Raw genomic sequence first — 26,004 nt, forward strand, 5'->3', positions numbered from 1 at the left:
GACCGCACAGTTTAGTTGGTATATTTTCCTGCTCATACGGCGGTCACACTTAAGCGGCGAGCAGCCCAATAGAAAAATGTAAATTGTGCAGCAAGTGAAATTGAAAAGCAATAATATTTAAGTGTGATCCGTGGTGTCTCGCGACATAAAGCTTTATCGGCGAGCGGGCGACGCCGCCGTTGCCGCCCACTCCCCGTCCCCCGGAAAAACGCGCAGCCAGTGCGATGGCCTCCCTACATTCCAGTTGGCGTTTTGGCAAACGAAGCAAATTACAATTACGCATTAAAGGTAATGTAACGAGTGTGTTAATTGACATCAACATGGAATCGGCATGTTGGCGCAACCACTGCTGGTGTTTTCATGTTGTTCCCGCGATTTCCTTGGGCAGCAGCTGTTGCTGTACCGTTATTGTTACCGTTCCCGTTCCGTTTGACCCCCACGCCCCATCACCTTTCGATGGGCTTATCCAATAATTGGTTGCATCGCATTTGTTGACATTGATGTCAAATGCATACTCACAGCAACAAAACACGCTGGCAAGTCGACTGCGCATAACGGTACCTATGTATGCTCCAATGTAGCAATGTACGGATGTAACGACAGCATGGCATTCTGATCAGCATTTCTCCTGTTCAACGGATCCTGTTATTTATACACCGGGGTGTATATTTACTATTTATTTATGTATTTTTATTTTTATTTTGCTGTTGTTGCCATTTGACCAAATTCTTTGGCTACATGTTGGCCGACTATTTATAGACGGTCGCCAGCGGCAGCAGCATTAGAGAGCCCCCCAAAAAACGATGACGCAGCACCAACAACAAGAACAACATAAACATTCACAAAACATCGGCAACAACAATAACGCACTAAATGTTCGGTTTCTTCCATTCATCATGTCCTTCACTCTTTCGCTCTTTTCTCCACTCTCTCCTGCTCTCTTGTTCTCTCTCACTTTCCAACCAAATCCATCATACAAGTACAGTTAGCTGTAACGAAGACAACAGAAACAACAACAACAACAATGCAACTATTATGACGGCGTTGTTGTCATTTCACGTGCATAGCTTGCGCTGGCGTCGACGACGGCAGTGGCAGCGACATATGCAGCGGCAGAGCTGATTAGCTTTTCCCGTGGATCAATTTCACTTTGATCGCTTTCTAATGCAAGTTGCTGCTGCTTTTGTGCATATGTGAAGATCTGTGTGCATGTATGGCCCCTCTCCCGCATTGATTCAGTTCGTTAGGGTGGTCAGAATATTTGGTTAAAAACCAGAATTATTCCCAAAATTCCGTTTAAGTACTAAATATATTCTGTTCATCAAGATTCTTATTTTCTTTTAAATAAATTTTTGAAATTTAAAATCGTTAGACATTGTTTGTCATTCATACTTAAGTTTGGGGTGGTTAGGAATTTATACCATTTAGTTTTAATAGTCTTAGACATTGAAATAGCTGACCTTTTCCCATTATCATTGCAGTTTCGCAGGATCCGGAGGACTTTTACCGTCTGGATCCGAAGCGATCGGCCGCCGAAAATGCCTTCGACATATACTCGATGCTCTGCGTGGAGGAGACGCGGGACACCAAGCGGCTCTTCCTGCTCAATGCGCTGGCCTCGCTCTGCCTGGGGGCCCGAAAGGGCTCCCACCACAGCAACATACGCTTTAGCACCGAGGAGCTGCTCTACTGGTGAGCCTTTTGGGTTTAAATACTATCTACTATCTTCGATGGGTAATGACCTCCAATTCTGTCGCTTTCCAGCCTGAGTGCCTCACTGGTGCACACCTTTACCCAAGTGCGAGCCGCGGCGCTGAGGACCATCCGCTATGCCCTCAACACACCCAAGGACATTAAGGCGTTCAATGCGCTGCAGCTGCAGCACCTGCTATGTCGCTCCATTGATCTGATGCTCAAGAACGACGATGAGCGCGTCCAGGCACTGAAGCTGGTGCGCAAGATGCTGGCCATCGCGCCGGAGGACATTAGTCCGGTGGTGGTGCGCTGCCTTGTCTCGCTCGCGGACAGCGGGATCGAGGAGAACGACAACCTGCTCCGCGCCTGCCTGGCCACCCTGGCCGAGTTTGCCGTTCTCAATCCGGCGCTGCTCATCGTCTGCGGCGGCGTTACCTCCATTACCCGCAATGTACTTGAGTGTCACAATCCCCGGATCGCCGAGAGCCTCTGCGGTGTGCTTCTGTACCTCCTCGAGTGGCCACAGACGAGGAACATCTGCGGCGTGCGACTGGACTGCCTGGCGGCACCGTACTGCGACTTCACCTATAGGTTGGGCATCATGGATAAAAACAAGTGAGTGTCGTATCAAAAACCTACTTTTTAAATATGACGAACAAGTGAAAATGTATCGGGTAGATAAATTAAAATAATTTATATGAAACTGCTGCGATATCATGAAATTAACAAGCTGACAGCTTGCAAAACAACATGCAGTCATTATGTGAAGCAGAACTGCTGATTCAGATTTTAGATCCAGACGTTTCCGGATCGATTTTACCCATTGATTGGCCGAAAGTCGTAAACAAATAATGCTTATCTTCGTTTGAACTCATTTCGCTCAGCTTTTGGTAATCAAAACAGATGCCTAATAACCAAACAGCTTGATATGATTTTCTGTGTCTGATCGGCTATTATACTTAATTATGAAATTAATTATGAAGTGGCACAAACAAATTACGAAAAGAATAAGCAGATAACAAATGCATTTCGTGTATTGATTTTTCAACCAATATGCTTCTTTATTTATATTAAATTAATGCATTTTGCAGAGACGCCCGAGAACTTCGCTACACGAGCTGTCGACTGGCATTGTTGTCCGTGCTGCGCAGCTGGACGGGCACCCTCGAATTCTGTGATCCTAGCAAACCCTCAGGCCTGAAAGCAATAGTCGACGCTCTTTATTTGAATCAGGTCGAAGTCAGAGTGAGTACATCCACACCCTCCTCCTTTCGCCATCGTGAATCTGAACCAATCAATTGTGTTTGCCCATAGAAAGCAATACTGGATTTGCTGTACGAGTTGCTCTCGCTGCCGCAGCCAACGGGAACGGACGATTACGCGGTGGCACTGCAAGCTGTGGATCCATCGGACTTTCAGGCCACCTGGCTGCTAAGCAATGGCTTCGTGTCCGCCGAGGGAAGATCTATTCTGCCAACACTGGCGTCGCGGGCGCCCAGCGTTGTGGAGCAACACATGGCGCTGATGCTCTACTGTTTCCTGCAAACCGGACTGCTCAACGCCCTCGTGGAGGTGGCGGTGGCCAGCGACCAGTGCCTCTCGGTGCAGGCCACTGTCCTGATTGGCAAGATTCTGCAGCTGATGCACACGCACCTGCCGCCAGATATATGCAGCACCAGTCCGGCTCTGCCCACTCTAGTGGACCATGCCACCCAGGGCAATCAGCAGGCCAATGCGGCGGTTGCCGCTCTGCAAAACTATCAGAAAATGCTACGCCAGCGGCCGGCATCATGCAGTCTGTTCCTCGACAGCATCATCCAGGGTGGTGCCCTCATCCAGACGCGTCTGTTCCGACGCCACCTCAACGTGCAGGAGCAGGCGGGTCCTGTGCTGCAAATGCAGGACACGGCTGAGGCGGCCGGCTCTGTGGTACCGCCTGCTGTCAATCAGTCGGGTCGGGCCACGATCGATCGCTACCGACTGGACTCGGTCTCCTCCAGGGACGAGGCCAATCCGCAGGCAACGAGCTCGTCGAGATCCAGTTTCCGACTGAAGCGAAAGTTCCTACCGCAAGCCTTCTTTGACAACTTCCGAGCATTCAATCGCCTGCTCACAGACTCTCGGGTGATGACCGTTGCGGATGCACATCTCTGGGATTGGGATGTTATCACCACAATGCTTAAGGTGAGCTGCAAATTGAAGGAGAATTATTTTACTTAAGGGAGCATTTATTGTTTAGTAGCCGTTTTGTTTATTTGGTTCAAAAGGGAAATTTGATAAAATATCTTGCTGTTTCTTTTCCAGTCGAATTTAATGCGTAAGCTGGACTACTCTCTGGGTAACTTCCTCAAACGCCTGGTGGACTTTTACAAGCCGCGCAACAATCGGTTCTCGCACCAGGACTTGGTACCCGGACAAAGTCTGCCCACTTATGTCAGTGCCGGGCTGGATTTAATCGATGTCCTTTTGGGTAGCAATGAGGTTTGTATTTTTGATTACTTTAACCATTACAGTTTGCTAATTGGGTTCGTTTGGTTTACTTTGCAGCTGGAGTTTATGCGCTACATAACCGACTACTTCTCGGACATCAGCCAGCAGCTGGCGGCCGTCACCACATCGAATCGTGCCCATGACTGCCTATTTAGTCCGCAGCACATGAACAACACGATGTGTCAGCAGTATTTCCTCTATATCGGTCGCATGTGCCGGACTGTTAAGGGCATCGAAGTGCTCAAAAACACAACCGTATTCGAATAGTGAGTATAGGAACTCTATTAATCGAGTTGGAGATGAGCTAAACAAAATGTATATGTGCTTTCAGCTTGATCAACTTGGTGCGAGGGACCGACCATCTCTGCTATGTAAAGCTGATTGTGTCCGGCTTGAATTATAGCTACGAGAAGCAGCCGCGACAGGTGCTGGAGAAGGCGTTGACGTCGGCTAAGACGCGCAGCGGTCGGCTGTATGCCACCCAATTCATGGCGGTGCTGCTGCGCGCTCGATTGCCGCACTTTGAGGTTTGGGGCATTCCGTTGATCATCAACCAGACACGGGATTCGGACCGCAGCGTGGTGCTGGCCGCAATGGAGGTGCTGGAGGAGGCCTGCCACGACAAGTACTATCTGGAGGAGATTGTCAGTCGGTGGCCCAATCTCACACAGCGCGGCGACGCAGGACGACTGCTGATGGCCCGCTATTATTCACTGCCCCGCGGCCTGAACAACACGATGGCGCGGATCGAGGAGGAGATACGGTACTGGCGGAACGGCTACAACAAGCGCTACGTGCTCCTGGTCGAGGCTGACACCCACTCCAGTCTGACGCTGCACATTCGCAACGAGGATGGCTACTACTCGCGGCGCAACTGCAATACGCGACCCCAAACTGTTCCGCCGAACATAGCGCCCCATCTCTACGGTCAGATGGCGCAGACTGGGCAGGGAATGACGGCGCTGAAGAAGCACGGCGATCTGCCGCAGCTCATTGAGCTGCTCATGCGGGCCAAGTGCTCGGACGATGCGGAGTGCCTGGAACTTAAGGCGGCCATTTGGGCACTGGCCCACGCCTCAACCCATGCCAATGGAATTGAATACTTTGTGGAACAACATGCAAGGTGAGTGCTTGAAATATTAATATAAATTCAATTAAATAAGTTGAGAATGTATATCAAAATAACTTACAATTCTTTTAACTTACAATTCTTTTGTGAAATATAAGTTAAATGCATATATTTTCTTAAAAATTTTTAGACTTTACGAAAAGCTAATTGTGCTGGTGACCAAGTGTGAGGTATATTCGGTAAGAGCCACCTGTTTCAGTGCCTTAGGACTTATTGCCGGCACCCAAGCAGGAGCCAATATTCTTTTTAAACTGAGTGAGTATCAAAAGTCAGATACATTGCTGGGGTATTTTATAAACCAATATGTTTTTCAGACTGGCTGAGCGTGCGACATGATAAGAACACCATGTGGCCAGTGCATCAGCCGGAGGATTGGATGTCTAACCAGTACACACCGGTGCGACATTACTGCGAGGACGTTCCGTCCTACTCCATGACAATGATGGAGGATCAGATTGATGGATTCTACTACTCCGACACCTATTGGAATCTGTTTGGCGACCAGTCGGAGTCCGGTGGGGCAGGAGGTGTGTCCGTAACGGGAACCGCCAGTGGTATTCACCCCACGGTCCAGGATCCAATTGCAACGGCTACGAATACCGAAGGCGTTCGCACCACAACGGACGATGTGCATCCCAGGATGTTGCCGAACGCCGTTGGAGTGGCGGCCAAATCAAGGACTCTGCCAGAGGGCAGCAATCTGCGCCAGGGCAAGCACCAGCGTTCACTCTCCGAATCGAAGACAACGGATGTGATCAGCTTGATTGGTGGTGGTGGGTCGACCACGATGCCGGCAACGGGTATTTATCCCACGCCGTATCAGCACCGCATCCGTTACAATTCCTGCACGGATTCGAACACATCCGGGGTGAGCAGTTGCGAGTCGGTGACCGGACGCACTGCAGCCGCCGCCGCGGCAGCAGCGGCCAACATGAGCGACTTCCAGCAATGCACATTGAGTCCTATTCCGAGCATGTCCAATTTACTGGAGAGCGACGAGCTGATCCGACGACAGCCGCTGGCCAACAGTCTGCTGCCCTCGACCCTTAGCCCAATGGCCATGAAGGGTCTCGCCCAGCTGCGCTCCCTGCGCGCCAACAGTCGTCCGGTCATCTCAGAGTCGGCGGTGGCCTTCTACGAGTTCGCCGATATGATCGACACCCCCGAGGTTCAGATGCGCAAGCCCCACTGGACGCATCCCCACCGGCGGCTCACGGTGCGCAGTTTGGATCGCCAGCCAAAGTTGAGTGATTTGTACAGGTGAGTTATTCCAGAATGGAGTGGAATGAAACCTTCTATTTGATCAATGTTTATAACTGGTCTTAACTCGTATTTAGACACTTTTGCCGGCGCCTTTCTGGAGACGAGACCGCGCTGCTGCCCACGCTAAATGCTCCAAAGTTCCTCAACCAGAATGATCAGCAGGGGCCGTGCTACTCGGGCATCTGCCTGCCCAAGAATGTACTGGACCTGTTTCCCACGCGCAATCTCAGTCGAACGTACGTGTCGCGCGACATTCAGGACCAAGATCTGATTGGCATCAATCTGCTGACCAGCATGGGTCGCCAGCAGTTCCTCAACGATTCCCTTACGAACGAAGGCGGCGATGAGTCTTCGGTGATTTCCTCGCTGTCGGATGTTTCGTCTGCCAGTCGACGGCAGCCACGACAGTGGCAGCAGGGTGCCAAGCACGCCCGCAGCCAGTGCCTCCATTGCGCCCGTTCGCCGCGACAGCAGCGGCAGGACAACAGCGGCAGCCAGAGCAACGGCGGTGGTGGCGCCTCCCTCGCTCCCTGCGAGCTGTATCCCAGTACAGCGGCGTTTCTAGTGGCGGCCGGCATCCAAAGCGGTAACAAGAAGAGCGGTTCGTCGGCTCCCGGAGCTTCGGCGGCCTTGGGTGCGGACATCAGCTTTCATTCGCCGGAGAGCATGCTGAGCGAGGACAGCCTGCCGGACAGGCTCACTGCCTCCATTCTGTACAATGTCCAGCGTCTGGCCAATCCCGTCAGTGCCAAGCAATCGAAAATGGCTCTGCTGGAGCTGAAGCAAAAGCATCCGCACGCCTTTCAAGTAAGATTCATTCAGAATTCAAATAGTTAGTGACTTACTCATCACCGTTTCTTTTTTAGGATATTTGCCTTTACTCTGAGTCCTGCAAGACGCTGGGCAGGAGCAGTTATCGAATGATTGCCCGTCGCTTCCTCCAGGAGCTCTTCCTGGACCTCAATTTCGACTCGTTCTACGTGGAACCGCAGCTGATAATCCGGAAGTTTCCAGCTGAGGAGAAAGCTGAGGCCACGCCGCCCACGGCAATGCCGGCTATGCCGTTCAAGGCGATGAACCTCAAGCCCAAGCCGGCGGCTCAATTGGCCAGCGTGTACGAGACCAGTTGGGAGAACCTGCTTATGGATCAGTCGCCACGAATAAACAAGTCCTCGCCTGCTGCTCAGCCGGCGAATGCGCAACAGAAGCCAAAATTACACATCGACGACACGGAGAGTTCCTTGTCCAGCAGCGACGGCGACGGCGAGGGCGAGGGCGATCCCGGCGAGGATGTGTGCGACGGCAGTGGAGCCGGTACGCAGGCCAGTTCGGTGACCACCGCCCACACAGCTCTGCCCACCGGGAACAGCAATCGCAGCAGCATCTGTACAATCAGCCAACAGCCACCGGGCGCCGCAGTTGGTGTGGCTACCAACGCATCCGCTGGAGCGGCGAGTGCATCGGATGAGGGTGCCACCAGTCTGAGGAACGAAAACCGACAGTACACCCGTGGACGCTTCTACACACTTGAACTGGACTTGAGCTGCACCAAGAACAAGTTTCCCATCAAGGATCGCTCGCAGACTGTGCCGATCCTGAGGCGTCAGGTGAGCGCCGATGCGCAGGCAGTGTCGCCCGTCGGCGCCAGCAACGAATCCACGTCGGCTCTAAACTACTCCGAGGTGACCAAGAGCCTGGCAGCATCGATGGCCAAGCCGGTGGGCAGTCTCTACTGCGAGAAGCGTTTGCAGAGCTCGAAATCGGAAGCGGTTCTCGACGAGGTGGCGATTGCGAGGAGAGCATCCGGTGGAGCCGGGGTGACCACCTGGCGCCAGATCCTGGACACACTCGGCGAGGATCAACCGAAGTAGTGCAACGACGTGGACGCACTGCCTGCCTGCCCTCTCACATCTCATTTACCGCCCGCCCGCCTTCCTAAGCCCGAAACCAATCGGATGAATGTAATATATCAAATCAAAGAGAAACATGTAGCTACTTAGTTTTAGGCAAACCATACTATAGGTACTAAGTTATTTTCGCCTAGTTCGTTAAGACTAATGTTATTACCATAATTAATTTTACGATCACCACTTATGCATAGTTATTTTTAATGAAATTTGTAACCTTAAGCAGAAGAAAAAACCAACCAACAAGAAACAACAAAAAATCCCAAAAAATATTATATAATTTCTATTATAATATCTACGAACATATTTTATAAAAGCAAGAGCGAAAGCAAATTGGATGAATACCTTGAAAGCAACAAGAAACAACCACAAACCACCGCAATTTATTTAATCAATTGTACTTAACTAAAAACAAAACAAAACAAAAAAAAAACAGTGGCAGACAAAACGAGTAAGACCACAAAATCCTTAAAACCAATAAACTATCAATAAACTTGAGAAGAAGCAACAAAAGCGAATAAAGTGAATCGTTCACAACCAATTAAGAAACCAAAATAAAATCAATAAATTAAAAAACATTGAACCCTCTATGATCTTGAATTATTAATGGGGGAAAGGGAATAAATGTGAACAATAGTTTTGGATCGAAGCCCCATAACTCTTAGGTGAAACAATAATGCTTTACATTTGACTAGATTTAGTTTAAGTCAATTTATTTAGGTTGTGTTTTAATTGAAATTAGCTAAGCAATTGTATTCGTTGAGTCATGCAATTGAAATTCTTGGAACTATTTATATAATATAATATTTCGTAATATATTATATAGATATAGGAAACTGTAGGAATTTCGTAGTAAGCTCTATTTGTTCACTATTTTTTTTGTGTATATAAATGCACATAAGTATCTTAGGTATATATGGTAGTGTATAGCATTGAGTGTGCATAGTGGGCAGAAAGTCAACTTTGATTTCTTTGATTTTCGATCGAGTATAGTGGGGAAAAGTGAGTGAGTTGATTTTCATTTGAGTTTGGAGTAAGAGGAACCGTATTGTTTTGAATGCGAAGCTGGCGAACGACGACGCACTTCGTTGAATTTGTCTTCTGATAAAGCTACAATTGATTGAGCACTAACTTTACGTGTGTGTATATACTATATATAAGTACAATTATATGTATCAAAAATGCAATCAACAATATCAGTCTGTTGCCTGGCCAGCAACAACAATTTTCTTTTCTTTAACTCTCCATTAATTTCACGTATAGTATGCTGGCCATAAATACTGCAAAACAAAAAATAGAAGTATTAGGCATAGGAATATGTTTCAAAATACTTATTGAATTTAATATTACTCTATATCCCATTAAAATTCAATTTGGGTTCCCTAAGATTTGAAATTCCCCAAAAAAGCCCTTAAAAGTATGCTATTATTTTTGTTCCAGTTCATGAGTCCTTGGAACGCAACGTACTATTTTTTGATTTCTCATTGTTAGACACCTGCTGAAAAGGGATTTTACCCTATAGAGAGTTCTGTGGCTTCCCGATACTCACCTAGCCTTGGTTTCTACGGCCAGGCAAAGTTGATGCCCGTAAGCTGGTAGAACTTGTTGTTGAAGGGCCGGTAAAACTCCCGCAATCGCTCGATGGCACCGGGATCGATGTGCGGATGATTACGCCCCTTGGTTTTGCCCAAACAGTGGGGCGTGGAGCGTGCCTCCGATTTGAAGAGGCACGGGAAGCCCTTGGTGGCATTGAAGTAGAAGTGCTTCTCGGTGACCACACGTTTCAGGCCGAGAAAGTCCTGGACGCGTCCGATTTCGTAGGCGGGATCCATGATCAGTCGCTCGCCGCTGATGAAGAGCAGTTGCGAGAGCGGAAAGTAGAGCAGCCAGCGCTCCAGGAACCGGGCATAGACGCCGATCTTCACCGGACCCCAGTTGGTGTCCACCACCGAGTAGCTGCCGTTGATGAAGGCCAGCTGCTCGAAGCGCTTCATGTCCGCCTTCTTGCTCGCCGCCTGCGTGTAATCGGATATGGCCCGCGTCACCGGATCCCGAACCACAATCAGCAGTCTATAAGAAAGTTGTATTGTTGATATGATATCAAGTTTATGTATCTGTATATTTGTTTCTGTTTGGATCAATTATTTTTTATTATTTACTTAATCAGTTTTTATGGGTTTGCTAAAAATTTACCAAAATTTACTACTTCTAAGTCTATAACTTTTCTAATTTTAATCCGATTTCGAATTGGCATACATCTTAACGTTTCTATTTGAATTCTCTAAACACCTGCATCATTAGTTAACATTTTATTTTTTGGCCGTTTGTTTTTAAATTTTTATGATACACCCCCTTTTAAAATTTCCCAAAAATGGGCTTACTAAAAATTTAAAAAAAATTCTCTAATTTTAAGTCCATAACTTTTCTCATTTCAATCTGATTTGAAAGTGGCATACCTCTAATAGTTTGTATTACAATTTTTTAACAAACTGCATCGTTAGTTAATTTTTTATTTTTTGCCCAATTTTTTGCCCAATTTTTATGGAACAACCCCTTTGTATCAGTTAGAAGACTCACTTTGTGGCCGGGTTCATGTGGTAGACACGCTGCGGCACCTCCTTGGTGACGAAGTAGCTGGGCGTCTTCTCCATGGTGATCTGGCCCTCGATGGTGTAGGGCATGTGGTGGCGGTACCAGCGCAGCCCGCGCTGATAGTGCCTGTCGAAGAAGTGCACCTCGGAGCCGGCGGCCCGGACATCCGGATGCAGTCGGATGAACTCGAGCAGCGCCCGCGTGCCGCTCTTCTTCACGCCGATGATGAGGGTGTCCGGCAAGTGGCGCGAGGGTCGGAGGCCCTGCTGCCGAAGCAGCTGATACTTGGGCGCTCCATCCAGGCTGCTGGTCACCGTTTGGACAGGAGGAGCACTGGTGCTGCTGGTGGAGGAGAGCCTATCGTTGGTGCTCCCGGTGCTGCTGTTCCTGCTGCCACTGCTGCTGCTCTCACTTCGACTGTTGCCCGCCTCACTGCTTTCGTTGCGGGAGGAGGAGGTCAGCGCCAGCAGATTGCGTAAGTTGCTCTGCGCGGGAGAGAGGTCAGAGGTCAGTGCCACACACAAAAGGTAAACAAAGTAAGCGGTGACGACTTGGGAATACCTTTAGAGAAACTTTGATTGGCATTACCTGTTCTAGAGCTTTATAATAACTTTTAATTTGTGATCAAATTAGTTTGTTTCTTTATTTTGAGCAATGTATAAATGTATATTATATTAAGTGAGTTTAAATTCACATAAAAACAAGTTACTTTTAAGCAACAATACACTTTGAGCAGATAAACACAATTACATTGTAACAGCATACTTATAGGCATATTTTTGTAAACTTGATTTAATAACTCAAAGGGTATCAGTGAGTAACTTCCTTTTCAAATTCAATTTGCAGAACTTTTAAACCGAAGTTAACTACACAAATCCTTAAAAAAAAACCAAATATATTTGCAGTGTGCAAATAAACAACAACTATATAAATTCACTGGGAATGGGAAACGGAAACCAGCTAATCCGCCTACCAAACCCTTCCTTATTGCTGGGCGGCTTGCCGGGCGTTTGTCCTTTATTGTGGGCGGAGCAGACTCACCTGCTGCAGACTGCGACTGATGCTGGCCAGGATGCAGGCGTTGAAGCTGTAGGAGAAGTAGACCAGGGTCAGACAGACGACCACGGCGATGGCCAGGCTGCGGCTACTCAGACTGAGGCTGCTGCACCAGATGCTCATCACAATCATGGCTGGCTGGCTCGGTGGCTGGCTGGGTGCAGGAGGTGGCTCCTGTGCCGCATCTGGTGGATTCTGATGCACACGATGCACTGGCCAGCGATACTTTATCGATAGTCGGCGTAATCAGCGCTGCCACCGTATGTATTTAAATCGAGCAAATTTCGTGGTCGGCTCAGCTCCTTTCGAGTTCATCGACCCGGAACGTGGAGCCTTTTGGTAAGCAGCGGAGTTTGGATTCATTCCGGGATGGGACTTTACGCCGGGATAGCGCACAGGCGCATTAGCCACTCCCTCTCCCAGGATACTTATGCAACTCACAACTCGCAACTCGCCACTTGCCAGCACTCTCCGTTGTAATATCGTAAATATGCACTTCTCGGCAAATCTTTCATAATCCTTTTGCAGTTTTTAATTGCTGTAAGCTTAAAAAAAGGATAATAAAGAAGTTAGAAAGAGGTTAAAAATTTGTTATATTTTTTATAAGTCTATACTCTACATACCATCTTAAAACTATTAAAAATTATAATATAATATTCTCAAATAAAGTTGTTAGAATTTTTTGATAGAAGGATTCATAAAAGTTTAAAAAGTCTGTAAAAGTAATTGGTAAAAAAAGTAATTGGTAAAAGGTAATTGACACCTTGTAAAAATATGGTAAATATTTTATCATTATGTTTAAATTTTGTAAATTTTATAATACAAGTTTAAGGCCGTAATATTAATGTCTTAAGAATCGTTTTATTTTTTAACTCAAATGGCTATCTTATTTAAAGCCAAATATTTTTGAATTTTTTAGGTTTTCCTAAGTAGTTATTACAGTGATTTAGATACCATCTTAATGTTTAATCATCCATGCTCTCTTCAGCCTGGTTTTTCGCTCAATTACTTTTTGCCACTCTCTCTCTGGTTTTTGCTCTCAACTCCAATCAATTGTCTGCTCAAAGGTAAACAAACTAACTAGCAACTCACCCCCGCCCACTTTAATCGCCCACCAACTCACGTACGCCTGATAAAACACCTACCTACCTACTGGAATATAATACAATATTGAAATCAATTTCCCAAGCTTTATCGCCGGACGTTTGATGGCCCGAATTCCCTATCACTATTAGCCATTTAAGATTAGTTTTAAGCCCCATCGAGCGAGCAGAGTCATGGTCTTTCTATTTAAATAGCCCCATAAATGTTCTTGGCATTAGGTTAACATAAGGGACCGTCACTAACTATAATCCATAGCCCGAGGAACTTGTCAGTCAACGGACACCTGTCTATCCGCCTGGGTGGCTAATTCCACTGCGGCATTAGTCACTCACAAAGAGATACACTTGGGAAATATTGATTGCAGAAATACTATATATATTCTATAAAGCTTAAAATATAATTTTGAAACATATAATTTGTAAAACTCAAAAATAGATTAATTAACCGCTAATTTCTTTTTACTGTACTAAAACTCTTTGAAATAAAAATATAATTTCTAAAAAGCCTTGGAAAAAATCTGTGAGAGAAATAATATTTTATGTGGTAAATAAGTAACATTTATAAGTATATTTATTTATTTGTTTGCTTTAACTAATTGTATCAATGTTGTAAACCATTTTTTACCTTACATTTTTGCTGTAAACTCTAAATGAAAAGATTTTAAACCCTAAATAAATATATTTTCCCACTGTGTATCCCTGATCACACACATGCACATGGTCGGCTTATCTTATCGCCAGGTTATCTTTACCGCCTTCGCCGCAGTGGACTCCTCCGCCGGACATTTGCTGGCCCATTTTGGTCTGGCGGCTCATCGTGGGCATCTCCACCATCCACTCTCCACAACTGCTGGCTAAAATGCTCTAAGCTCCTCCGATCAGCGCAGGGAGTCTAATCTTGGTCCAATCTTCGAGTGAAAAAAATGACGAACATGTGGGGCAAACTGCTGCTGAAGTTCTTCAAGTATGCGCCCAGCTATGTGGGTGAGTCACCCAATCGAGGGATACCTTCTTGGGGAAATCCGATTACTATATATAGCCAAATATTCACCCACAGTCTGCCTGAGTTTCCTGCCTTGTGGAATGATCTTTGGCTATACGATCTGTGCCTTTGTGGCGGAGAGGAATCTAAGTGCGGGATTGATTTACTATGGTCCTCTGATTTTGGGAGCCTGCTGGGCGGTAATCACTGCCCTTTCCATGTTGGCGGTGAAGCTCGTGAAGAAGTGCATCGTCTACTGGCAGCCATGGTTGCTTCTCTCCGCCGGAGTCTTCAATCTGATTGCCAGCTGTTTCTACTTTGCCGATGGATTTGGTATGTCATACAAAAACAACGTTATTAGCCACTGCAACTCAAAGGTCTCCCCTTTCAAGTTTTCATTATTTGTTTAATGTAACTGCAAAATTAGCAAGTCAAAAACAATGAACAAACTTAAATACAGTAGAGTTTCTTTAACCGGAAACCTATTACAAAAATTTAAATTACAAACAATAATAATAGCAATAACAAACATTAAACAATAAATAAATAAAAAAAAACAATAAACACTCATGTCCTTTTACCAAATAATAATAAAAACGTGAAAGCAGTAAAGCAGATTTATATTATTAGTTTGAACTTAAATTAGACAAATTCAACTTAAGTAAAAACATAAACATTTCAACTTTTTAAGCTAAAAAATACTTTGTTAAGTTTTCAAAATTTTTAACGTTTTAGTCCAGCTTTCAAATTTTTGTCAATATTGTTTTTTTAAGAACTGTTGTGCATGACACCACAAAAACTGTTCGTTTTTTATTTATAAAATGCGTTATTCTCAGTTGTGATTTTTTGTAAGGATCAATTATCTCGAATTTTTAAAACCTTAACTCAATATTGTGGCTCACTTTTTGTGTTCTTTTTGCAAGTGAGTAAAATACCATTAAAAATTGTATTCATCGATGGTTTTTTTTTGTAAAGGTTGAGGTTTCTTAAAAAACTCCCTGTTTTCTTACTTGTTACCTTTTTGTTTTCAGATCACGTGGGAGCCTACATCTCGTACGTGGCGCACAGCACGACCTTCGTGGCGGGTTACAGTTTCCTGCACACGATTAGCTCCAAGGAGAGTCGTGCCCTGGTGATCTCCGCCAGCTGCAGCTGCTACCTACTGGGTGTGGCATCCGCGGTCAGTCTTATTGTGGCCTCCTACAGCCGGAACGTAGATCAGTTGGCGGGTCAAACGGCGACAACGGAGCAACTGATCGATGGCATCTACGTGAACTTCGCTGGCACTTACTTGAGTGTGGCAGCTGTAATGCTGGCCATTCTGATTGGCCAGAAGGTGCTCCACTTCCTCGGGAACGTGGATCTGGTGAATAGCTTGGACAACGATCTGCGGATTGCCAATTCGAATGGCAGCATTTTCGAGAAGAGATCGGAGGTGATCAAGCGACTGCAGTTCTTCTATGTGACCAAAAACCAGCAGTGGAACATGATGTTGCTCCTCCTCTTCACGGAAGCCGTTCAGTTTGCCTTGTTCGTCTATTTTGTCTACTGGTTCGCCTTGAATCCCGCCATTCGGCTGACCCAGTTCTCTGGCATCGATGCCATGTTCTGGGCGATCTTCGGCGGGAGTCTGCTGGCCCTGATTCCCCAGTGGTTCCTCTCGGTGAAGGTCACCTTTGTGGGCTCACAGGTGGCCCTCTTGTTCTTCACCCTGCTGGCCATGATCCTCTGCAGCGTCACGGAATCCAGGTGGTCACTTTGGCTGCTCCTCGTGCTCTTTGGACTCGCCTACTCCAGTCAGCAGATCCTTCTGCTGGAGGTCACCCACCTGCGGTTCACCGAGTGCATCATTTGCGTCTCCTATGTCCTCAAACTGGTCTGCACCAGCATCGTTTACTTCTACTTTGTGGCGGATGACAAGAATTCCTACTTCTATGCCACCGATTCGAGCACTCTGATGGCCCAGGGATTCGTCTTCTTGATCATCACCGCGCTCTTGGCTTTGGTGGTTGGCATGAAGGTGCCGCGGACCCATCGAGCTCATCTGCTGGAGATCCAGTACGAGGTGTACGGCATTATCTTCATGAAGCACCAGATCGAGCAGCTCAACGTTCGCTGGCTGAACGACGGCACCATTCCCACCATCAATCAGTAGTCGGGATATCATCACAAATGTTTCGGATTTAGGAGTATCCTCTCTTCTGTGGCAGTTCCGATTTAATCGCACACTTTTTATTTTAATCATAAATACTCAGTATTTAATTAACCGAAAATAAAATGAATTTTCAAACGAAATACGGCGACTGAACTGATTTGGAAAAGGTTTTAATAATTGATATTCCTATAATATTTAGAACCTTATGCTGTGCTTTCAGATGTATTTTTTTTAGGAGTATAACAAGAACAATGCCAAAAGTTGGTTCTAAATTCGATGATTTTATTTTGAAGTAATTATTATACTATGCCTATACTATATGCCTTTACTGATTACCTATTATTTGTGAATACAAAAAGTACAAAAAAATCGTCACTGGGGTAAACAAAAATAAGTGAATCATTATTTAAATTAGCAATTTCCCCGTAATCATAGATTTTAATATGTTTCAGATCAATAACCTTGTATTTTGACATTAAACCATAATCAGGGAACACTACTCCTTCGTCATTCAGTTATAAAAAAGTTTTGAACAAAGTTTGGAATGCGTCATACCACTAAAACAAAAAAAAAAAGAAATGCGTATCTGCCTTCCGAATCCAAACAGAATGACAATAAAGTTCTTAAGTGAGATCCAGATAGTGTGTGTTTGTTTTCGTTGGGTTGGTTTATTTTAGGACTAAAAACTAGCGCCGGATCAAGACAATCTGAACGGCGGCGGTGTGATCGCGACAAAAGTGGCTGGCACTCGCCGATATATTTCCACATGGAGTCACCTTGTAGCCACGGAGTTCTGGAAAGAAGAAAGCGAGCATTTAATTAAAATCAATGTGATTTCCTTGGAATACAATCATAAAACTTACCCAACTGGGTCATAAACTTGTTCAGAGTATCCATATTTCGCACTGTGCTGGCCACATAGGTTTCCAAGGCATCTCCTCGCCTCTTGATAAAGAAGTCCAATGCTCCCAACAAAGCGGTGAACTGTGTGTCATCGTAGATCACATCCGCCGCGAGTAGAACATCCACTTCTTTACGGGACTCCCAGGGGAATTCACTGACTTCATTCCAGCTCAGCTGCTCCGCCTGGGGAATCTGTTCCTTTGGAGCATCTGGGAAATTTAAGGCAATATTTTCACGCATCAGCTGGACACAGGGTTCACTGCCATCGGTGAGGAGTACTTCGCCAACATCCAGCTTTAATGCTGGTAGCTTAAAAAGGATGCCCAGTAAACCAGTTCCAGCTCCCAGTTCCACAATATTCTTTCCCCTGATCAAATCGCGATGGTGGAGGAGGTAGTCGCCCAGAGCGAGAGCAGCTTCCCAGGTGCACAAACCGGTGGTTCCCTCGCTAACGAAGCTCTTCGATTCCCGGAGTGTTATGTGGGCATCCGGAGTGAGAAGATAATGCTTGTAGGCATACGAGGTTCCTGGACTCTCCGCCATTCTGGCGCACAGACTGCTGTAGATGTCGTCGTGCAGATCCTCCTGGTCCTTGAGCAACTGCATCAGCTGTTTGAGGAATGCCTCCAAGTAACTACGACGCACTGGATATCGCAGGTTCATCGGATGTCCACAGGTTGCTTCAATTAGCTCCTGCTGCTCCTCCCAATTCAGTGGCAACTTCACGGACTGCAAAAACATATTTTAAATTTTGTTTTTATTTATTTCGTTCGTTTGAAATCATAACAATAATATCGAATATCGAAGCTACAGGTTTTCACTCGCTTTGTTGGCGTGCAACTGGTGGTGTTGCTACTTGATGTTGCAATATCGCAGGTTCCAAACTTACCGACCAGGCCATTTTCTTCACCGGATAGCAGCAGAGGAACTGCTTCTGCAGCTTACTGTACTTTTCCGACATTTTCCGTCGATCCAAGTCCGGTTTTTCCTCTGTTTGTTTAAAATGTTAGTTAGTTCGTATTCGGCCAAACGAAAGTGACAACGTGAAACGCAGCCGGCGCTGAAAGTAATGTGCCCGTGACAGAAACCAACCACTTCATATGGCCTCAAAAAACATATAGGGTATTCCAAGGCACTCGGGGAGTACCTAGATTAATATCTAGAAGGGGTTTGTCTTTAATTTACCCTACAACCCTTCAATAAAATATGTGTTTATATCGAGAATAATTTAAAAATGTTTATAAAATAAAAGTGGTTTTCAAATGATTTTGTTTATTGTAATTTAAATATTTATTAAAAACTTTCTATGCTTTTTTTATACATAGACCGGCATTAATGTTCTCAGATTCAGATTTATTAAATGTTGAGTTGGTCGTATTTTCTTGTTGAGTTATTTATATTGAAAAATTATAAAAATAGAACCTTTCCCTTACTTAATTATTTATTGTTGGGAACACATTTTGCCTAGGTATGTACATTAAACGCCCACGCTTTCCGACACTGGTTATTGCGCGCGAAAGATGGAATTTAAATCTTAAGGTGTTTACCAATTTATATATAATTATAATTTTATTCCATTTTAGTTCCTTTTGAAATAATCGCATAGACTATACCGAATTTAATTTTTTAATTCTAAATCCCACAACATTTTTAAGAACATTTTCAATACATTAATTAAAGGCGCAAAATATTTTTAAATCATTTTTTATTGTTCTCAGGATAAAATAGTTTTCAATTTTTTTTTTTAATAATTCCCTACTTTGGAAAATGTATAATTGAAAAAAAGGTAATATTATGAAGTCATATTTTTTTTTTTGAAAATGTTTTAATTAAATTAGATTGGATTTTGTGTGTTTATTTGGATAAAGTCCCAACTCTGCTGCCAACTTTTGGGCTCTCACATTGCGATCGACCTCCACGTCAAAACAAAATTGGCATGGAAAATTTGGACATAGCCAACCGGCGTCTAAAAGTTTATTTTTGGGGCAAAAGGGGAAAAGGGAGGATGCAAAGATCAATTTCGAGGGTGGTCGAAAATATTGCCTCATCTCGAACAGTGCTGTTAACCAACAACAGCGAACGACATTGCCATTACGTGGACATAGTGCCGATCGATTGGCGCTAGTCGATCCCGATCCCGATCCGATCCGATCCGATCTCCCCATCGTCGGTATTTAAGTTCATAGCGATTCTGTTCTGTTCAGAATCGGTTTAGTTCATTTCCGCAGCTGGCGGCGATGGAAGCCACTGGGAGCCGCGATAACGAGTGCTTGTGAAATGAGATTTTGAATTGGTTTCGGAATCAAACCGAAGATCGCAAAACGCAGATCGAAAGTCGTGGGGATCGGGATTCGTGGAACGCGGAGAGTGTCTACTTTTTAGCATTGGACAAGTCAAGGAGTGGTTCCTACAACCTTGAACTTGGGCCCTATTCCCCCCTTTTGCATCTCAATTAGCTGTGGGCCAGTCAGTCTGCCAGTCATTCAGTGAGTGAGTGAGTGAGTGCATCTCGTAGTGTATCGGTTATAAAAATAAAAACACGACGGAGGCAGCACCCATCGAAATAAAAACTAAAAACCGCTGGCGCAGGAAGAGCTCTACTGCCAATTGGCGCGTTTGCCAAGGAAGATACTATACGGAACCCATTGGGATTACACAGATAGTATATAGGTGAGTGGGCGGGATCGTGATTGGGATCGTGATTGGGAATGGGAATTGGGGGGTGCGACACGTTCCCATCACACACCTTGCACGGGGTTTCTGCCCTGCAATCAGCAAGATGTTCGCAACACCTGATTGATTCCCATTCCCGCGATTAAAAAAGCCAGGAAATAGTGAGTAGTAAAAGCCACAAGGGAGATTCTCAGTGTTTTCACGCGGTGTTTTTGTTTTTAACGCTCTGTGAAAAATGTGATTAGAGCGAAATTCAAGGGCTAGTCAGGTCATTAAACTTTTTTGTGTAGATTTAGTTTCTTTACTACAAAAATTTCGTAGTAAAAATTTGATTCAGATTAACTATTTTGTTTCTTTACTACAAAAAATTTGTAGTACAAATTTGATTGAGATTATAAAACGATTATTTTCAAAATTAATTATTCTAAAAATGTATTTATTTATACACACAGATTTCATGCTTATTTCAAAACCTTATTAATTTGAATTATAGAGACTTCAAGTTTAAAATGTTTAATAAAATATGTTTGACTTTTAAAGAAATGATGTTTGACTGTATTTTCATAATTAATTAACTAAACTTGTAATGTTTGGCATTGACCAACAAATAAAAATTAAAGCAAACAATAGGCTTTTTATCGAAGTTTTAATTTTATAAATAAACAGAAGCTGGAAAAGAGTTGCAGTTGCTTTTCATTGATGAAGTAAAAAATAGGTTGAGTGTATGCGAAAATCGATGGCGGGAAAGTATCAATAACCTAATCGTTGACTCTTTGGAGGGCGCAGTTGGTAGCAAAATATGTTTGGCTCCTAATCGTGGGACTAAAGCCCAAGTTGTCCAGCCATGTAAGCAGTCGTCATCGCAATCTTATCACCCTTATCAATGGATCCATAGTCAGTGGGCTTTGCTTATCTCGATTGGTATCTAGTGCGGTGCCAATTGTTTTCAATCAACTCGAGTGATTGAAGAACCTCGAAGTGTTTAGCAGTCACAATTTTATTGGCAAGAGACCCGAGCATATGGAAGTTTTACAAGCCAATAATGCCCAAAAGATTGTTACGAAACTTATTAAAAATGTTTTCTCTTTATCTATGGTTACACAAACTTGGAAACAAACAGTTTCATTGTTTCTAAAATGAATCTGTCAGTTTGGGGCGACAAATTGTCAAATGAGTTACGAGCGACGTGAAAATGTTATAATTTTGTAACCACTAATGAACATTTGAATGCAAGCGCTGCTTAGCCAGCTGTGCAATAATTATCCAATATTTAAAAGTATGTACTTTCAGTTATCCGTTGGATTGTAAAAACGTGTTGGTTCAACCTCCTAAATTCCGTACCATATATATGCTATACTGTACAGATTACTACCCAAGAACTCTTTAGTTCCAAATGTGATAACTAAGATTTTAATCGATGCTAATTGAAACAATATAAACATTGCCGAATAATATAGAACGCAAACCAATATACTGTGGAATATTTTTAGATAAATTAGGCTCAATTGAATTATTTCTCAAATAGCAATTTCATTTAAGTTTTCAGTTGTTATCAAATTAGTTCTTGGAAAAGATAGATCTTCGGGTAAATGATTGTTCACGGCACAAATCACTATTTGTTTTTGGGGATTTAATTATCAGTAAACTGAAAAGAGGGTCCGAAGAATTTGGCGAATAATTTGTAGGTGATACTAGTAGATGTGAATGCCCTTTTACAATAATCTATCAATTCCAATTTCTGGTCTATTGTGTTGTTTGTTTATTTCTCGGCCATCAATTGATTTATTTCACTACCAATAACCATCACTTGGGGCTGGTTTCTCCCCTTCCCCGACTATTTTCCACCCGATTTCACCACTCGATAATGTGATTTGCACAGCCCAACGCACCGCAAAACTGGACCCGTCCGGAATCCCGGGACACAGCTTCCCATTGATCGTGGCTAATCGGTAGCACTGTGGGATTCAATAACGCACTGCTGATAAGTGGACATCCTACAGACCGGACACCCCTGACCTTCATGATTCACAATTTGCGTGCTAACTTGAAATCAGTGTCTGCGGGTAGCGAAATTTGTCACATGACGCCGCTGATAAGGTTGTCGCAGGTGAAGAATCCCTCGCTCCCATTTTGGAAATCCGCAGATTTCGGAACTCTTGGCCATGAACCCGGTTTTTCGTCCGCTTTCAGATGGCAACAACAAGCGCCACGAATCCCAGATCTCCATTGGTCGCATCTTAACAGCCATTTGGCGGTTAATTGTGACAAGTGATCGTTAGCGTATTGCGCCAAGTAATTGCCGTAAATCATTTACGAACTCGGCCAGCTGCCTTCAGTGGAATTTTCCCCATTTCACTTCCCCATTTCATATTGTCGCCAGGGTCACGAGCATGTGATTTGAAGCCCCATTCAATGATTTACTCCTTCAGATCCATAAGATCTTTAAGGATAGAACTCTACTGTCTTGATAACGGAAAGTTTTGGGTAATACGTACATCGTTTTCATTATCATATCCAAAGTATTATCATTATCATGCATGATATGATTATATTTAACGCTTGAACATATTTGTACCATTTTTATGATTTGTGATTTCATCTTTTAGTTTTTTAGAGAGCCATCGTCATGGAGAAGAAGGTCTACCAGGACACAACCCGACCTCTGCCCAGGGTTTCCCGGACTCGGTACTACAATAGACAAGACAAGAGCGATCTGGGCGAGGACTTTGTGGCGCCCGACGGGGGATGGGCGTGGCTCGTTTGCGTCGCCGCTGGCGTGTCCAATGTAGGTAAAACTTAAACGAATCAAATGTAATATTATAATTTCATATATGTAATTAAAGCCCCTGAATTCACTGTTAAAATAGCAACACAACTATTTAAATTTTCTTAATATCATATCAGGGTTCTTAAACTAAGACATATAGAAATTATAAGCTTGACAAGTTAAAAGAGGTGTTAAAGGATATAGTAAGAAAGCATCATTTTGACCTTAAGATCGACTTATGGATGTATTTACTGAAATTTAAAATTTTAGACATTTAAACAAAACAGGTATATAAAATTTTCTTATATAAGATAAGATTATGAATATGGCTTAAAGTCTCCCATTCCGAATTTCTCTAACAGACTCTCTCCACAGCTCTCCATTTATCCCTGCCTGCAACAGTTTGGCTTCCTGTTCAGGGAGCGGCTCTCCGATCTGGGAATGTCCAGTTCCCAGATCACGGCGATCATCAACACAAATCCGGCCGTATCGGCCTGCACGGGTCTGCTGAATGGACCGATGTTCAGGAGGTTTACATTTCGACAGGTGGCAATGGCGGGAGCACTCCTAATCTCGACCGGCATCGCTCTGACCGCCTTCTGCGAAACCTTTCTGGGCTACATGGTGGCTTACGCCCTTCTTTTTGGTAAATATAAATAACTTCATTTTGAATTTCAAATTTATTGCCAGAATTAATAACAGTATTGTTACAGAAATTTTTTGCATACATGTTGTAAGTTTAGGAGCTTTAGGGAAAAAGGTTTTTGAGTAAGGCAGTTATTATCTGATTGAATTCAATCCTAATATGATTGATTTTGGCCATTTTATGCAGTGTTTACTGAAGAGAAAATGCCAAAAAAATGGAGAATTTGATTTTGCAAAATAAAATCTAGGGGGCCCCCAAAAAATTATGTATGTTTCTTGTTTTTATACAAGGTGTGATTAATTTGGTTTTCATTAGTCAAAAGTCAAGCTAATCAGCTTAGTTTATATTTGTATAAATAAGTACTTAACGCTACTTAATATCAATTATTATATTTTCCCAATCCTCTCAGGCTTCGGAATGGGGATCAGTGTGTCGGCCTCCTCGCTGGCGATCAACACGTACTTCCAGAAGAAGCGCCGCCGGGCGGCGGGTTTCTCGTGGACGATAACGGGACTGGGCCCGATCTTCCTGCCCCATTTGGTCACCTTCCTGCTGACCATCTACGGGGTGAAGGGCACGACGCTCCTCTTCGCTGCCATCTCGCTTCACGCTTTTGTTTGTGCGCTGATCTACCAGCCAGTGCGGTACCACGTGAAACCGGCGGAGGAGCCACCGGATCAGGAGCAGCAACAGCAGCCGGAGCACCTGTGTGCCCATTGTGCCTGGCAGCAGAAGCGAGAGCCCGGGGGCATCTTCTCCAGTCAGTATCTGTGCCAGGATGACGATGTCCAGCGACCAGGCTACGAGATCTGTGAGCCTGGCACTCCGATGCTCTCGCGGGCCAACGATGGTTACTTTGGATCCCGCATGTCACTCACCTCGGGTCGCCTTCGCTTCCGTACCATTTCGAGTTCCAAGGACTTGGAGCAAACCCAGCGATTGCACTGTCCAATCAGCGAAGAGCAAAACAGCGATTCCGATGAGTTCCTGCGACCGAACAACTTTCGGCGGGAGCGCGTTGAGTCCAATTTGGAGGCCAAGTTGTGTTGTCGATGCGCCGAAAAGCGGGAGGAGCACAACAATAATCACAGAAGGGAAAGGCTGCAGGAGGAGGAGGAGGAAGTGGAGATACCTCGGCACGATCCGCAGATGAGTTTCCTGGCCAAGGTGGTGGCCTTTTTCGATCTGGACTTGCTGCGCGATTTCACCTTCGTGAATCTGGTTGCCGGACTCACGATAATTAACTTTGGGGAACTGAACTTCTCCATTCTGACACCCTTTATCCTGGTGGACTTTGGATTCGACAATCCACAAATCACGTTGGCCATGTCCCTGCTGGCGGGATTGGACATAACTATGCGCTTCTTTGTGCCCTTCCTCACCGAGAAGATACCGTGGGACAATCGGGTGTTCTTTCTCATCGGCGTCGTGGGAATCGCCTTGGGTCGAACGGTGGTGGCCTGCACGAGATCCTACAGCATGATCCTCGGCAGCTTCGTGTGGATCGGTCTCTGCAAGGGCGTCCGCACCATCTTCTGGCCACTGATCATCCCAGGTTACGTGCCGCTCAACCGCTTGCCAGGCGCCTCCGGACTCCAACTGCTCATCTCCGGATTGTTCACCCTGATTGGGGGTCCATTTGTGGGTGAGTTATCACTTGAATACACTTATGAAAAACTTATGATACCTACTTACACGAAAAATTATTAAATTGTTAATAATAATTGTTGAAATCAATCATATATACATTTTTTAAAGTTAACATTTTATAATAATAATTTTTCATATTTTAATAATAAGTATCTAAAGTTAAAGTCTGTCAAAAAAATCATTGTTTTTATTAAGGTTCTCAATAATATTTTTAATTCAATTTATTTGTTTTCTCCTCCTTACGTATAGGCTTGGTGCGTGATCGCTATAACTATTCAGTCACCCTGCACTGTCTCAATATGATGTCCTTCCTGGCGGCAGCGTCCTGGAGCCTGGAGGCCCTGGTTCGCAGGTATCTTCGGAAAAGACGATTAGGGGACAGGCGACGAGAGCCCTCGGAACCTTTATCCAACTCAAAGACATAGTAGCACAATAAGAACCTTTTTTTTTGCTAGTTTTTAAGGAAATGTTTTGTAAAATAAATGTACCAAAAGAACAGCTATATTTGCAATCCGTATCCCTAAGAGTTTGCTAAACTGAATAACGCAAAAGATTTTTCAGTTTTGGTTAGCATACTTTTTGGGGTTGCGATTTCTCAGCTTTACTTTCCTATATCGACCATGGCAAGAAATATAATAAATGCATTTTAAATTCAGAAAACTTAAAAATAGTCACTCTTGCTATTTTAGTAGAAATCCGATGATATATTTTATTTTTATTCAATCATACTTACAAGGTAGAGTAGGTACATAGGTACATTAAAATGACTTTGCTTTATTTTAATTTATTTGATCATTCGTTTGTTAATTTTTGCTATATTTTGGTTGCACATCGATTACAACGTTGTCAACCGCCTGACAACCATTAATCTTCGTATAGATTGAAATAGATATAATAGATATTTATACATATAACTACAAACTAGCGAAGGGAGAGCCAGGAAAAAAAAACACAAGGAGTCTACTGAAAAAAAATACAAAAAAAGGCTGCGAA

The 26,004-nt window shown here is 44.2% G+C and overlaps 5 protein-coding genes across 5 annotated transcripts; 3 read left to right on the top strand and 2 right to left on the bottom strand.

The window, feature by feature from the left end:
- Positions 1-29: 29 nt before the first annotated feature.
- On the top strand, positions 30-9,074 carry LOC108094437 (rapamycin-insensitive companion of mTOR). Its single transcript, XM_017195011.1, has 12 exons — positions 30-288; positions 1,482-1,692; positions 1,765-2,310; positions 2,787-2,940; positions 3,010-3,879; positions 4,000-4,176; positions 4,243-4,451; positions 4,517-5,308; positions 5,445-5,569; positions 5,629-6,574; positions 6,652-7,384; positions 7,444-9,074. The coding sequence occupies exons 1-12, from the start codon at positions 225-227 to the stop codon at positions 8,446-8,448; spliced, it is 5,832 nt and encodes a 1,943-aa protein (XP_017050500.1). The 5' UTR covers positions 30-224; the 3' UTR covers positions 8,449-9,074.
- Positions 9,075-9,247: 173 nt separating this feature from the next.
- LOC108094234 (heparan sulfate glucosamine 3-O-sulfotransferase 6) lies at positions 9,248-12,458 on the bottom strand. The gene is made up of 4 exons (XM_043207500.1): positions 12,118-12,458; positions 11,062-11,561; positions 10,034-10,554; positions 9,248-9,764 (listed from the first exon to the last, which is right to left on the bottom strand). The coding sequence occupies exons 1-3, from the start codon at positions 12,262-12,264 to the stop codon at positions 10,047-10,049; spliced, it is 1,155 nt and encodes a 384-aa protein (XP_043063435.1). The 5' UTR covers positions 12,265-12,458; the 3' UTR covers positions 9,248-9,764; positions 10,034-10,046.
- A 1,543-nt stretch (positions 12,459-14,001) lies between these two features.
- On the top strand, positions 14,002-16,512 carry LOC108094625. Its single transcript, XM_017195314.2, has 3 exons — positions 14,002-14,219; positions 14,293-14,550; positions 15,249-16,512. The coding sequence occupies exons 1-3, from the start codon at positions 14,159-14,161 to the stop codon at positions 16,370-16,372; spliced, it is 1,443 nt and encodes a 480-aa protein (XP_017050803.1). The 5' UTR covers positions 14,002-14,158; the 3' UTR covers positions 16,373-16,512.
- A 508-nt stretch (positions 16,513-17,020) lies between these two features.
- On the bottom strand, positions 17,021-18,357 carry LOC108094633 (protein-lysine N-methyltransferase EEF2KMT). Its single transcript, XM_017195325.2, has 3 exons — positions 18,165-18,357; positions 17,236-18,004; positions 17,021-17,165 (listed from the first exon to the last, which is right to left on the bottom strand). The coding sequence occupies exons 1-3, from the start codon at positions 18,234-18,236 to the stop codon at positions 17,059-17,061; spliced, it is 948 nt and encodes a 315-aa protein (XP_017050814.1). The 5' UTR covers positions 18,237-18,357; the 3' UTR covers positions 17,021-17,058.
- Positions 18,358-19,481: 1,124 nt separating this feature from the next.
- LOC108094609 lies at positions 19,482-25,515 on the top strand. The gene is made up of 5 exons (XM_017195277.1): positions 19,482-19,945; positions 22,555-22,733; positions 23,091-23,361; positions 23,771-25,006; positions 25,261-25,515. The coding sequence occupies exons 2-5, from the start codon at positions 22,575-22,577 to the stop codon at positions 25,434-25,436; spliced, it is 1,842 nt and encodes a 613-aa protein (XP_017050766.1). The 5' UTR covers positions 19,482-19,945; positions 22,555-22,574; the 3' UTR covers positions 25,437-25,515.
- The last annotated feature ends 489 nt before the right edge of the window (positions 25,516-26,004 follow it).

Source organism: Drosophila ficusphila, unplaced genomic scaffold (genome assembly GCF_018152265.1).
Source record: "Drosophila ficusphila isolate 14025-0441.05 unplaced genomic scaffold, ASM1815226v1 contig_198, whole genome shotgun sequence".
Classification (NCBI taxonomy): Eukaryota; Metazoa; Arthropoda; class Insecta; order Diptera; family Drosophilidae; genus Drosophila; species Drosophila ficusphila.

What these genes read in the sequence shown, in the direction of transcription:
- LOC108094437 (XM_017195011.1), top strand. Translation starts at nt 225, where the DNA reads ATGGCCTCCCTACATTCCAGTTGGCGTTTTGGCAAACGAAGCAAATTA. An exon ending in CAATATTCTTTTTAAACTGA is followed by an intron (nt 5,570 to 5,628) that starts GTGAGTATCAAA and finishes TATGTTTTTCAG; the next exon opens with ACTGGCTGAGCGTGCGACAT. An exon ending in AAGTTGAGTGATTTGTACAG is followed by an intron (nt 6,575 to 6,651) that starts GTGAGTTATTCC and finishes ACTCGTATTTAG; the next exon opens with ACACTTTTGCCGGCGCCTTT.
- LOC108094234 (XM_043207500.1), bottom strand. Translation starts at nt 12,264, where the DNA reads ATGATTGTGATGAGCATCTGGTGCAGCAGCCTCAGTCTGAGTAGCCGC. An exon ending in TCAGTCGCAGTCTGCAGCAG is followed by an intron (nt 11,562 to 12,117) that starts GTGAGTCTGCTC and finishes TCTCCCGCGCAG; the next exon opens with AGCAACTTACGCAATCTGCT. An exon ending in CACATGAACCCGGCCACAAA is followed by an intron (nt 10,555 to 11,061) that starts GTGAGTCTTCTA and finishes ACTTTCTTATAG; the next exon opens with ACTGCTGATTGTGGTTCGGG.
- LOC108094625 (XM_017195314.2), top strand. Translation starts at nt 14,159, where the DNA reads ATGACGAACATGTGGGGCAAACTGCTGCTGAAGTTCTTCAAGTATGCG. An exon ending in GTATGCGCCCAGCTATGTGG is followed by an intron (nt 14,220 to 14,292) that starts GTGAGTCACCCA and finishes ATTCACCCACAG; the next exon opens with TCTGCCTGAGTTTCCTGCCT. An exon ending in CTACTTTGCCGATGGATTTG is followed by an intron (nt 14,551 to 15,248) that starts GTATGTCATACA and finishes TTTTGTTTTCAG; the next exon opens with ATCACGTGGGAGCCTACATC.
- LOC108094633 (XM_017195325.2), bottom strand. Translation starts at nt 18,236, where the DNA reads ATGTCGGAAAAGTACAGTAAGCTGCAGAAGCAGTTCCTCTGCTGCTAT. An exon ending in TGAAGAAAATGGCCTGGTCG is followed by an intron (nt 18,005 to 18,164) that starts GTAAGTTTGGAA and finishes ATGTTTTTGCAG; the next exon opens with TCCGTGAAGTTGCCACTGAA. An exon ending in CAAGTTTATGACCCAGTTGG is followed by an intron (nt 17,166 to 17,235) that starts GTAAGTTTTATG and finishes TCTTCTTTCCAG; the next exon opens with AACTCCGTGGCTACAAGGTG.
- LOC108094609 (XM_017195277.1), top strand. Translation starts at nt 22,575, where the DNA reads ATGGAGAAGAAGGTCTACCAGGACACAACCCGACCTCTGCCCAGGGTT. An exon ending in TCGCCGCTGGCGTGTCCAAT is followed by an intron (nt 22,734 to 23,090) that starts GTAGGTAAAACT and finishes CTCTCTCCACAG; the next exon opens with CTCTCCATTTATCCCTGCCT. An exon ending in GGCTTACGCCCTTCTTTTTG is followed by an intron (nt 23,362 to 23,770) that starts GTAAATATAAAT and finishes CAATCCTCTCAG; the next exon opens with GCTTCGGAATGGGGATCAGT.